This window comes from Bacillus rossius, chromosome 1, assembly GCF_032445375.1.
Source record: "Bacillus rossius redtenbacheri isolate Brsri chromosome 1, Brsri_v3, whole genome shotgun sequence".
Classification (NCBI taxonomy): domain Eukaryota; kingdom Metazoa; phylum Arthropoda; class Insecta; order Phasmatodea; family Bacillidae; genus Bacillus; species Bacillus rossius.
This window is the reverse complement of record NC_086330.1, coordinates 190,803,989-190,818,374: the sequence shown is the minus strand read 5'-3', so window position 1 is coordinate 190,818,374 and position 14,386 is coordinate 190,803,989. Positions and strand designations below refer to the sequence as shown.

General features: G+C 33.8%; 2 protein-coding genes across 11 annotated transcripts in view; both read right to left on the bottom strand.

Moving 5' to 3' along the window:
- LOC134527168 (serum response factor-binding protein 1-like) overlaps positions 1-14,386 on the bottom strand; it is a 127,790-nt gene that overhangs the window by 98,806 nt on the left and 14,598 nt on the right. The window lies entirely within an intron of this gene.
- On the bottom strand, positions 416-7,174 carry LOC134527171 (piggyBac transposable element-derived protein 4-like). The gene is made up of 2 exons (XM_063359572.1): positions 4,500-7,174; positions 416-4,355 (listed from the first exon to the last, which is right to left on the bottom strand). The coding sequence occupies exons 1-2, from the start codon at positions 4,612-4,614 to the stop codon at positions 3,340-3,342; spliced, it is 1,131 nt and encodes a 376-aa protein (XP_063215642.1). The 5' UTR covers positions 4,615-7,174; the 3' UTR covers positions 416-3,339.

Sequence of the window (14,386 nt, the reverse complement as noted above, 5' to 3'; positions counted from 1 at the left end):
TTTCGTTTGTATTTTGGCCTGAAGACTATTAAGTTGTTAAGTATTTTCTATAGATCATAAATTATATATTAACAAAGTAAGTGTGCATGTTTTTCATAAAGATATTGTAACAGCTTGAAGAATAAAAAGCTTAGTAACAATGCTGTTCAGTTATATTTTAACCAAGCAAGATGGTAGGTACTGCATTTGTGTTATTGAAAATAATTGAGAGTTCTAGAAATATAAGAGTATATCTCCCAGTCGTAGGACTAAAAAATGTTTTTTTTGTGTGATTTTTGTACTCGTGCATTTATCTTTGTAATTATGTAGTACATCTCCCTAAATAGTCTTAACATAATTTATTTTCTGTAAATATATAATATGATTTGTAATAAAATTTTCATTTCATAACATGTTTTTGAATAAGTACCTAAACTCATAAGTTTTTTTTATGCTAATAGCAAGTTAGGGCACATGGCAATAGTTTATAAAATTTTGATGTTATGTTCTGCTGATCTTTGTACTCTGCTCAAAATGTTTCACACCATGTAAACATGTCATCATTTTATTTATATTATAATATACTTATGTAAGTATCTTAAGATTATGTAAAATATTATTTTAATTGATAACATGTATTATTTGATGTATGTTTAATTGTAAAACGTGGCTTCTCCAATACCATTGTGTATATTTCACTATACAGGAATAATCTGGATTTGATGCAAATAAACAAAATAGCAAACCAAAACCTAACTGAATTAGCCCTCATTTCCTGCTCCTAAGACTGTTCAAGCACGTGTTTAATTACACACATTATGTCTCGTGCATGATTACAGCTCACTCTCATTGAATGCATAAAAAAATTATTTAGAAGAATACACAACACATATTCATTCCACAAATGATACATTTGACAGACTGTGTAATAGCATGCCATGAAGGATGATATCTACACAATTTTTCAAGAAGTTTACATATATGGATTTTAAAATATTTATTTGTACTTACTTGCTATTAAGTTACGTAATTCCATTAGTTATATTAAAATCCCTACATTGCAAATTAGAGTTACTGGACATTACATACTGAACATTGACTTGTGAGTAATGCAATACGCTGTGTTTTTGTACCAATGTTCAGCGGGGAAAACTTTTTCAGTTCAGTTAAAATTTATTGTTCAAAAGAGCAGTTACCGTTACATGCTATAGAACTGGTCTATTTTTCTGAAATTCGGTGGTGGTGTTCCTGATTTGGTGGTAATGCTAAAGTGCATAACTTAGTATAGTATTATGGGCATGGTCATAATTTCAACCTTTCTCATTCAAACAATAGTCGCAAATGATTTAGCATTGTTTGTTAATTTGTTATAAATTTGTTTTACAGACAATATTTTGTACCTATGTGTGGTGACTGTGGACTAGTGATGAGTTGATGTAATTATGGTTCAGAAATTATTTTAAAACACTTTAAGTAACTTTTCCTTTCAGCTTTAAAAACCACTCTGACATGAACAAATAAGTTAGTAACAATTTTGCCCTGCATTAATTGTAGAGGGGGAAAATAGTGTTAGGTGCATCAGAATATTTTTTTGCTCCAGATATGGTTTTTTACTACCAGTTAGTACTGCAAAATAACTGCACTTCCTAGGTGTATTTCCACCTTTCCCCTTCCATTTTGTAAAAATTTTACAGTTTCCTTTGTAATTTCGGTTAAAGACCATTAAGATGTTTAATATTTTCTGTAGATCATAAATTATATATTAACCAAGTAGTATGTATAAATGCGTGACAAAGGCCACTAGGAAACTAATTACGTATTAAAAATAAGACAGACATACATATACAGATCGGTACTTGTAGAAACTAAACACACGCACACAGTTTGGTTGACATTTTTGTGCGGAAGCGCGGTCGCAATGGTTTTGCTAGCTTAAGCGAGCTTCATCTGTTGAGTACCTAAATGTGTTGTACAAACTATGTGTTTTTGCTTTCTACAAGTACCAATCTGTGAGTACTTGTGTGTCTGTCTTATTTTTATTATGAAAGTAGTATGTTTGTTTTTCATGAAGATATTGTGACTGCTTGGAAAAAAGAAATTCTAGGTAACAACATACCTAGTTATCGTTGAAACAAGCAAACTGCATCTGTGTTATTGAAACTATACTGAAGTTCCTTTATTATGTCTTGATTTTCAAAAGTGAAAAGGTTATGAAATGGGAGGAAATGTGTTATCTCAATATATGCAAAATACAATCTAAATATAATGAAATGAAGTACGATGTTAAAAGGTTGCAGTGAATGCCAAATCTAAAACAGTAAGGGAAACTGTTAAGTCCAGGAAAATAGCTGGCGGATTGTAAGAACAATTTATTTGTGTCACTCTGCTTCCCAAAGGGTCACACTGAGTCAATGAACAAAATTTTTAAACCTTGCACCCACATGCTTGCACCTACAAATTTTGAAGAAATCTTAATACTTTTTTTACAGCTGCATTCTTACTTATAAGTGTTTTAAAAACAAACATCAATGTTGATTATTAATATTATTTTTACATTCTTTATCACATTACTTGGTAAGTTTTATAATTCTACTTTTTCTGATCAACCAGGCATTCTAGGTGGTGGTGGTCTGGAGCTAAACATTTTTGGGGACCTAATTTGGACAAAAAGTACTTTGGGTGGCAGCTTAGATAAAAACGTAATAAATATTTGGTATAAAAATTACAAGTTCAGAAGAAGAGTGCGGGAAAAGTAGGGCGAATGCTTGCCACCGGGCACTTCTGTACCCAATTGCAGCTATGATAATAATAATAATAATCATCCACAGCCTGAAACACTCACCGGCATTCATTTGCTGATCATCCAAAGTACTACAAATAAGAAGAATGGAGGAATGAAATGGCCTGTAGCCACTGTTAAACAATTTTTTACTAGGCAAACTTTTCACTGCAATTTTATTTTGCGACATAGTTTAAGCTCTTGTTATAATTAGTTTCACAGAAATTGGTACCTACTTTTACACAAACTGTTACTTTATTTTCGTAGCGGAAATTTTGTATATAGGAGAGTTATTAGACTACTGTGTCTAATTAAACACTACATATATAACTCCCGGAAAAAAAGCATTAAAATATTAGCATTACGAATCACGATTTTCAATAGCGCGTAGTTGACCGATGTTATAAAGTTATGAAAATAATCTTTCAAAACAATAACAAACATAACCTATCAAACATCAACATTAGCCATTTTCTTGAACTGTGCACATAAATTCTTTATAACGTTGGAAAAATGTTTTATAATACCTACATCTCTCATTGAGTTTTTAAAAAACGCTGCCAAGTATGTGTAATTATCATTTAAATGCAATTAACTAAAAAAAGTTCATAAAGCACAATGTTAAAACCGGACCACTGTCTTGTGGCGCCAACGGCAGTTTTATGAACTAAATCCGTCAATAAGGGGGTCAAGAAAATACGCTTGTGTCCAGACCTGGTTTCTAAGACCGTGGTTTTTTCATCCCATAACTTATAGAATAATGTAGGACTTGAATAAAATCTGTCCATGTAAATTGTGTGCACCTTATGAAAATAATCATGACACAATCTCCGGACAAGACTCTCAATAGAGTTTTCCACACTTCCAGCACCACCAGTATAAACCTCACAGTTTAGGACATATCCTGTATTGGTGTCACAAAGAATATATAACTTTATACCATACTTATGAGGTTTATTTTTTATATAAACGCGGAAGTGTAAACGTCCTCGAAAAGGACACATTCCTTCATCAATTGTCAGGTTTTCTGATGGATAAAGACAGGCCTTACATTGACGGAAAAAATGATTGAAAAACGGCCTGACTTTATGTAGAGGGTCGTGATTTTCTTGTCCTCTTGGTACGTAAGTAGCATTGTCATTTATGTGTAACATGAATAATATTGACCGGAATCTGTCTCTGCTAAGGAGACGCCCAGGAAATGGAGTGTGCATTATGTTGTCATTTGACCAATAATCTGTTATCTTGGGTTTCCTGACCAAGCACATGTGAATGATCACTGCAAAGAAGTAATATATTTCTTGAAGCTTGACCATAGTCCAACGCTGCCACATTGAATTTGGTTTACATTTTTTTGCCCGTTTCATTTTGTCAATCATGGTACCTGCATATCGATTTGTTTCAGTCTTTATATTTTTTATGACGTCTGTGTCAAAAAATTTAGAGAAACAGGTAAGTTCATCGGAAGTTTCATCAATGTCGATAAGAATGCCAGATGCTTCCTCAAAAACAGGCAGCTGTGGTTGGTTGTCCATTGATACCCAGCGATTGACTCCAGGTTTTTCATTTGCTAGTAATCGTGTTCTTGTATTGGAATCTGAAACGAAAATCATATGTTTTTTACATTGTTTGCGTAATTTTATTTTACTTTTACGTAAATGTGAAAAAAAAAACGATTACCAGCTTATAAAGAAATTCAAAGGCACAAAAATGTAATATTTATGAAAGCTGGGTAACTTACCAGAAACGTTACTTGTGCTAGGTTTATCCGAGTGGTCTTGTCTATTCACATTGCTCAGCTGCGCAATGTGGACTAGCGGAACATCGTCTTCATCTAAAAAATAATAATGTGACATTCACATTTACATGTAAGGGTCCAAGAGCTAATGTAAAATATCTACAATACACAAGGAAAAAAAATACGAACCACTATCAGTACCTGTATCAGGTGTCTGTGATGGACGAGCTTGTGAAAGTCCCGTTTTCTGTGTAAAACTGCTCTTCTGTTTCCTTATTTTTGCAAAATCTTCATCTGTAATAAAAAAAACATCCTGGGTAAGATATGTACAAAAATAATAATTTTTATACATAGGTAAAACAAGTTTCAAGCTCATTCGGCAGGTTTTGAATAATTGCATACAAACCTGATGTGTCAGAATATTCAGACGATGGTTCATACAAAGAATCAGAACTGCAGTTATCAGCTTCTGAACCAGAAGAAGCATAAAAATCTTCATGTTCGAAAAATTCGTCACTCTCGCGCGATCTCTTTGCCATTTCTACTGCAACAAAACCGCGGTAATTCCCCTGGCACGATGAAACACGCCCGAAGCAGCTTCAAACGTAAAACAGTACAGCAGATGCCATCTAGCGGCAACCGATAGTACTACGACGACTGTGGAAAGAACGCCCGGCAATCCAAGCCCGTTTATCGCTCGAGCAAGCACATAATAGTCCATGAAAACGTGCGCGAGTGAGGCTCGAGCGCCGTTCATTGTATTAAAATACTATGCTCGAGCTGAGCTCGAGCATGGACCCGAATGTGTTAAGTGAAACCTGTATAGTTTTTGTCTTAATATTTGTTCGGTGGCGTCCTAAGGCATTAATTTATTAATAAAAAAAATCAGAATGAAATACACATGTAGGTTTTGTTTTTTTTGATGTGAAACATCTCGGAATACTTCAAAACAGTTCGCAGTGAATAAGTTATGTTTTTTTAATTTTTTCAGACACTTAAAATATGTTTAAGTTTTCAAAATAAGCATTGACTGATGCGTATTTCGATGCTATACAATATGAAAAAAAGGCTTGGTCCAAAAATTAAAATTTTAATTTCGTTTGATATTTGGCAACAACGCACGAAGAAACAAGGACAGCGCTAACGGCCATCGGCGTGTGCTAGAGAGAGAGAGAGAATGTGCCCATTTACTTCCATACTGCAATCTAAGAGTGGGATGCTCTATAGGAGTAGTGAATCCTGTGACAGCAACCGGAAGAGTTTACACGTTAAGTAAAACTGATATTAGTGTGTCATCACATGCTTTACAAAATTTTTTAAGAAATTAAGATTGAGTAAAAGTGTAAAACAAAATTAAATAAACTTGCTATATTACTTTACTAATACAATTTGTGACATTTACTTTCTAGTAATTATGACAACTTAACAATTATTTGCAAAATAATTCAAATACTCTTTCATCCTGAAAATTGGTAAGTAAACAGCATACTAGTGTATGTATATTTTAGATATGTATTGAAAGCTTTTATGCTTTTTTCTTCAGTTATGCATTTATTTTTAAGAAATATTGTAGTGGCTGATATTACAAACACATTAAAATTTTTAAATATTAAATCAATAAGCAACATTTTTCCTTATTAGTTCAATAAGTATACATTTGATTATTCAGTTATGTATATAACTTTGATTTAATTCGTATTTAAAAAAATATTAAATTCTCACTCTTGGGCAACATTTATCAGTAAATTTTGGCTTAAGCACTATGAAGACTGGGTCACTCCATATGAAATGGTCCAATAATAAATTAATCAGTTGCTTGACTACTTCAAAAAAATTTCAATTTTTTACTGTTGTTTCCCATACATTCAAGTACGTAGTTGGAAACAAGTGATCAATAAATTTTTTAATTGAACCTTTTGCGAATGGCGGCCATTTTAGTAATGTGGAAAGGAGCAGTTTTGGCAATTGCAGACGTTTGCGAGAAATGTAATTTTCAACAATGGTTTGACTTAGGCATTTCAAACAAAAACCAATGATTAACTTATATTCCACTCTTTACTTTTATCTGTTCATAGACAGCATAATATTTCATCTAACTTGTGAAATTAACTCCTGAAGTTTAGTGTCTTGAGCACACAAAACACACTTTTTAAGGTAAATTTTTTCATGGAAGGAATAATATATGATGTATGATTTTTTTTATTTCAAGTAGTCATGATACTAAACTGTATGTGTGAAAATTTTGAACATTGATATTTTCCTCAATTTATAAAAATTTTCAAAAATTGAAATTTTCAAATTTTGCAATGTTTGAGGTTTGATATCTCTGGTGGGACAAGTGATAAAAATGTAATTTTTATACAGCAAGTGCCCCTATATGATAGTAAACTACAGTATAAATTTCAACTTTTATATTTGAGTCTGAACATAGTTGCAGAATTTTAAAAATCTAGTGAAAAAGGCTGTATTTCAGCAAACAAAATCACAAATTTCTATGGTGAGATATCCTTACTTATCTAATCAACATAGGTTAATATTTTTCTACGAACTTTTTGCTTTCAGATTGTTAAAAAACCACACACTCTGATCAACCAAAATAACATTTTACCAACTTTACTTACTTGATATGTTGTATATCCACACAACTAACAACTCGTGGGATAGTAGAACAGCATGTTAACCACAATGTCTTTTTTGTGAATATCTATAGTATAAAGTGAAATACTAAAGTAACTTGCACTGACTACAAAAAATGACAAAGTTTTAGGTCAGTCTTGTAACTCAGAGTTGAAACTTATTTTTTATAAGAATTGTAAAGTCTGCTTATTTCTTTTGACAATTTATCTGCTATCGTGTGTGATTAACCTGTTACGGTTGTAAGTTCAATAGCAGAGATTTTTCTAAGTACATTTGCAAATGGCACCCACACTTAGTCATTTAATGATTTCTTAAATGAAGTTCTAGGGCCTGCTTGGTGGTAAAAATGGACATAAACATCATGATTTTCTATGCTTGTAGCTACTATTACCCCAATCACCCACTGTCCTTCATAAATGCAGGCAACTGTGTCATTTTCTTGCAGAGTAAGTGATGACATCTTGCTAGTTTTGTGATCTTCGTACTCCTGCGATTCTGAAGTGAGGTAGCACCTAATCTTGTTTTCAGACACAGCCTGGAATTTGTGAAACCTCCGTGTCCCAACAATTCTTTCACATTGCAGATATCTTTCTTGCAGCTTTTCAGTATGTTGTATTTCTTCTTTTTTTACAAGAAAATATTTAATACCTTTGATATATTCAGTACAAAATGAAAACATTTGGTCTACATTCAGGATATGGTCTTGTACAGTTCGTTGCAAACTTGTCTTGGTGACATGACATTTTAACCATGACATGATGCGAAAAAATGCCACTCTCCTTTAACACCAAAATCTTTTTCATGATTAGGTACATATGTTAGCAAATATTTTTTTGTTTTTTTACTGGCTGCTGCTACCATCAGAGAAGTAAATAATTGTCTCAATGTCAAGTTTAACCCTTAGGCGGAGACGTGAAAATATTTGACATATCTGGTGACGTGGTGCTCCTCAGACCCCAAAATGTTTTGTAGAATTTAACTGATTAGAAATTATTTTTGTTCCATGTAAAATTATTTCATGCATTTTTTATACTTATTAATTAAATTTAAAAATAAATTAGTAAATGATTATTTACCAAATATAAAATACAATTTTTTCCAGTGGAGCTTGCTCAAATAAATCTAAAAATGCCTATTTGTAATACCTGCTTTTAAAAAAAAAAAATAAGCAGATGGTAGCCTAAAAGTTTTATTTGCTATTCAATATAGATATAGTGACAAAACAAAATCTAGAAAACTTCAACGAATAATAAGACATTTAATAAAATCTACGACAGATAAATTTTCCCAACAAAAATAAATTACTTTTTTCCCCCCAAATATTTTCCTTGCATAACAAATGCTTCAACCACAACAAAATATATAATCTAGCTAACTAGAAAGCACATGCATACTTATATATTTTGAAAATGGCATTTTTACATAAAATATATTAGTCGAACATTGTTTGAAATTGAGATTATACAGTATTTGCACATGTTTGCTCTGTAATCATCACACATTGCTTTTCCACACACACTTTCATCACTTAAGTCACTAAAAATATATTTCAACCACTTAGAAATAGTTTCGTCATAATCTGGATCGCCCACACGCACACATGTTCGTTTAGAAGCCATTTTATCACTTCTGAGATAGAAACATATCTGGTGACGTGGTGCCACTACGACCCCAAGTTATCTTTGCAACCTGATATCTAGCACTGGTACAGCGTAAACAAATCTGACACTGCAGGAGGAGACTATGTGATATCCAAGCGAAAGGTAGATGGCACCACAAGCAAGAGCCTTGAACTGAACATAGATGGCAGCAAGTTAAAGTTTTGCTGGGGTCACGGAGACCCCACGTCTCCGGATAAGGGTTAATGTCCTTTAAGTGGTTCATTAATTTAGATTGAAAAGCATGAACTACTTCTGTATTGTGATCTAAGCAGTCACTCAAAACACAAATGCTAAGGCTTTAAAGTTTGTCTCCCTCTCTCAAGTATGCAACAAAAGGATGTACTGTAGCTTGATCATTTACCCAATGATATCCTTGGATTTCATCCTGAATGATGAAAGGTCAGGGTGTCTACAAAACCAGCTCTACAAAATTCCCTTACTTTTCCCTGTTTTCCGGATCAAAATTTGTGATTTTCCCTGACCTTTCTTGTAATTTGTAAGATTATTTTTTTTTTAAATTTTGTTTCCTTAATTTTGGTGTGGGAGTGAGTGTGTGTGTGCATGCAATTGCATAATAGTATCTATACGGAAACAAAAAAACCTTATATATTTAACTGAACAGACCTTCAGTTCATTGTAACATGTTTGCAAATAATGAAAAACTTAAACTAAAGGCAAAGTAAACAATAGTGTACTTACTATGCAATACAAATGTTTTAACTTTCAAAATAAGTTTAAGTATTTCAAGCAATAAAATATTATGCATATAGATAAACAATACCATTTAAATGTAATCCCAACATCTGTACTAATCCACACACAAACATATGACCACACTGAAATAACACAACACTATGCAGAAAAATTACTGAATCCTCAGTGTGTCTATTTCAGCTTCCGAACGACTTGCTTCCTTTGCAGCATCTTCCAGTAATTTTGCTTTTTTTTTTCTCCAAGTCTTTCACAGCAATTTCAGCATACCTTTTTTGCCACCTTTCTTTTTCCTTGGAACAAGCATCAATGGACTCTTTAGCTTTCACCTCTGCATACTTCGCTCGAGAATTTCTGGCCGCATGAATAAGAGATTTGGTGATAGGGACATCTCTCACTTCACCATAGGATAGGACAGCATCATAGACGATACGCCGTGCAATCAATGAGGTCACCTGATTCGTCATTAAACACTCAGCATTTACAGAAAAACCCCGTTCAACGTTCGAGTTTCCATGTGACAGAATCATGATCATCTTCATTACTCTTAGAACTGATGGATTACTACCATTCTCTTGAAAAATGCTATTCCAAAATGAATCCAATCGCACTGTACTTCTTGTGTACTTCTTAAGAGATGCTGTTACAGAAGGAAGAGAACACACGCTCTGAATATCTGTAAGAACATCGTCAGCGGTTGAACCAGAACACCAACGATTTTCCATCAGAATGTCAAGCAGAGAAGTCATTCGCCGTGCTCGAAGTTTGGGATCAGCTTCGACAGAAGGATCAAAGCATGTAATTGCTTTTGTCAGTGGATAAGCTAAAGGACTACGTTCCAACAACTTTGACACCATTTTCGCTAATGCATTGCGACAATCACAACGGAACTCCATAATCTGAAGGTCTTTAGTGCAGCACGACATTCAAACCCTATATCAATTTTTTCAAATGATGTTAGATTCTTAGTATCTTTTACATTTATAGATTTAGGACTACTTGCTGTTTTAAATACCTCTTCTTTTACAAACCTTGTCATTAGGTTGTTCAAAACAGGTGTGAGAGCACTGTGCAAAAAAGGGGCCAAAGGTAGATCTGATTGAAATACAGTGAGAAAAGATTCAACATGATTGGCCAGGGTTATGAAGAATGCAAGCTTTGCTTCTAGTAGGGAATCTTTAATAGCAGCAGAAAGAGTTTTGAAACTATCAATTTTTGGAGGGTAATAACATCCACACACACGAATCCGGCCGGCAGCCATTACCAAAACATAACAAGGAACTGCCTCTGGCACAGAGCAAAAGGAACACACTAGCACACCCTACCGGAAAGTACGGTACTACGCAACTAATTTTGTTAAACGTCCTAGAAAAACCGCAACAGAAAATACTGCTGCGCAAGCAAGCAGTAATTGTAAATTTTAGTAAAATAATTATTAATTGCCTTGAGAATTTCCCTGACTTTTATGAGGCTAGGTTAAAATTCCCTGACATTTCCCTGACTTTTCCAGAAAAAATAAATTCCCTGACATTTCCCTGTTTTCCAGATTTGTCAACACCCTGAAGGTGTAGTTTTCAGAAAAGTCTGCAAGAACAATGCATTCTGAACTAGTAAGAGCTTCTTTCTTTTTCTTCAGTACTCTTCCTTGAACCTTATAAATGTAATGATGAACTTTCAGTTTGTCCACATTTTCTGCTAGACATTCAAAATATTCATCACGGGACTTCACAACAGTTATCATTTCTGCTCTGTCTGTCATGACCCACTGTTTGTACTGTATATTATCACCTAATAAATCTTCATCAGACCCTTTTAGCAAATCTAGTAACGTGTCTTTCCCAGGACATTCTTCACAGCCATTTGTCAAGAATATGTAATTATTGCTGTCACACACAAGTATTTCTAACAAGTCTTTATAATCAACACAAAGACGAGCTCCTTCGATCATCAGTTTTACATTTTGATGATAAATGCAGACACATACAGAATGGGTCCCAGATGCCCCAGCGATTATGCACCATCTAGGCCGCAATTCACAAAATTTTGACCTTCCAATTTTGCACTCAGGGTGGGTCTGTTTGAAAGCCACAAACAATTCGTTTTAAGTTTGTTAACACCAATCTTTTTTTTCTTAAACTTTTTGGCAATTTATTATGACTTTTGGGCCATTCCAGGCGAAACTGGACAAATCTTCAAAAAATTAAAAAATTATTGTAGAGCACTTTTTGTGGTTTGTTTAGGATACTTAAGTATTGTATTTAACATTTTTGGTACAGTAGTAACAGTTGTTTGTTTTTAGGTTATAATATTGAAATGTTAAAGGAAACCATGTACACATTGAGAACATTTTTGTAGAGATATGTTAAGTTAGCATGCTTAAATCTTCCCTCCAAAAAGGTTGTTTGTAACATTCACTAGGTAGTGTTTACAGTGCTAACCTTGCAGTAAAGAAACATCAACATATCCATTCTGTAGGTAAGTTAATCTGTCATGAATTTGGTTATTTAGTTACTGTATACATATCTGTCACACCCGTAACAAAAAATTGATAAAAGTTGACATGCTTGGTTAAATAAAGAACTGAACATGTTATCATCATGTGAATGAAAGGTTATATATGACAATGTTTAATGTAACTATCCCTTAACTGGCTATATTTTGATTAACTAAGTAAAGATTAATATTAAAAAGTGTCACACCCGTAACACAAATATAACATTTTACTTTCTTTTAAGGTAATAAAGCATGCTTTTTAGAGTAAATCATTTTGGAATGTGTCAGGACTACTGGTAACAATTAGTTTTGTTTTATTAGCCATGTATAGTAGCTGTGAATTTTAAGTTTGCATGTATATTTATTATTACTTTTTACAGATGAAGGTACAGGACAGCAAAGAACGTGTTCGTAAGTGGAGAGAGAGATTGAAAGCTGATTCAGATAAATGGAAGGAGCACCTAAGTAAAGAACAAGAGCGAGATAAAACAAGACGAAAGAAAAATATGGATAACTTGTGTAGGTCTAATAAAAAAAGACAATTGAAATTAAAACGTTTGAAGGACTCTGAACGCCAGAGGAAGCATAGGAAGGAGTTGAAAGAGAAAAAAGAAAAGGAAGACCTAACACATTTATCACCTATAGGTTTGTATAGATGTCCACAGACTTTAGGCAAAGCAGTTCAGATGGTAAAGAAGTCACTTCCAAACAGCCCAACAAAACAAAGCGCAGTATTAAACAAAATACTGCAATGTTCTTCTTTTACAATTTCAGCAGCATCAGTGAAAAAACGAACTGCAAATAATGCTATTTCCGAGGAAACAAAAGAGAAGGTTAGGTACTTCATTTTATTTGAGAGATGATGTAAGTTGGCAGTCACCAGGTAAGAAAGATGCCATGACCGTAAAAAAATCCAACCACTGGGAAATGTGTGTCTGTTCAGAAGCGATATATGATAATCACAATCAAGGAAGCATATGGAATTTTCATGAAAGAATATCCAGATGCTAACCTTGCTATGTCAAAGTTTTATGAATTAAGACCTCTGCAAGTGCTTCCCTCATCAAAACAACCTCATAATGTCTGCATCTGTCGCTACCATGCTAACTTAAATTTCCTTTTAGGATCACTCAAGTGCTTAAATTGTTTCCCCCAAAATATTCATGATTTTCTTGAAGCAATCTGTTGTGACATTGAGAGGGAGACATGTATGACAGGATATTGCCATGCTTGTAAAGATAATGTTGAAGATATTTTGCAACTAGAAACAGATGTAGCTGAAACTGTAATGTTTAAACAGTGGTGTGATGTTGATGGCTATCCTAAAATAATTGAAAGGGAAGGTACAGTTGAGGATGTACTGAATCTTATTCAGAAGCAGGTTACTGCTTTCAAGTACCATTTTTTTGTAAATAAGAGTCAGTCCAAATACTTTGAGGAACAAAAGAATAATATTTCTGAAGATACAGTGATCATGCAAGTAGATTTTGCAGAGAACTATGGTGCAGCCTATCAAGATGAAATTCAGAGCGCTCATTGGAGCCACCATCAAATCACTATTTTTACATGTTGTGCTTGGCTAAGTGATGGAAAAGTGTGATCATTTGCTGTAATTAGTGATGAACTATCACACAATAAGATTTCTGTGTATGTTTTTCTAAAGAAAGTGATAAATTGTGTCACAGAAGAATTCAAGGATCTAAAAACTGTAAAAGTATTCTCAGATGGTTGTGCCAGCCAATTCAAAAACAGATACAATTTATTTAATTTATGTTTCTTCTTAGATGATTTTGGGCTCATTGGGGAGTGGCATTTTTTTGCCACTTCTCATGGCAAAGGGGCAGTGGATGGTGTAGGAGGAATGGTCAAACATAAAGTGTGGAATGAGGTGAAGTCCCGCCGTAGGATGGTTATTAATGCGAAAGAGTTTTTCAATTGTGCTTCAAAAATCATTTCAGGAATAAAATGCATTTTTGTAAACATGGAAGAAATTCACAAATTCAAAGGGATGCTAATGGACCGGTGGAAAATGCACAGGCCGTACCTGGACTTCAGTCAAAACATTGTTTAAACCATCGAACAACAAGTTCTGTCTCTTAGTGGGCCGCACTTCTTTCTCCACGTTAGAGAAATGCAGCATGACGAAGGAAAAAGTATCATACAATGACATTTATGCAGAAACGGAATCAAGTGATTTCAGTGATGATGAACCCATCCTTTCAGTTTCAACAAATCATCTCAAACCAGGACAATGTGTTTTAGTAGAATATGAGGGAAAGAAGAGAACATACAAATTTGTAGGGATGTGCCAAAGTGAGCCTGATGGTGAGGAAGTTGAGGTACTGATTTTAAAACTTCATGATAAAGACAATAAAAGAATATTCAAAA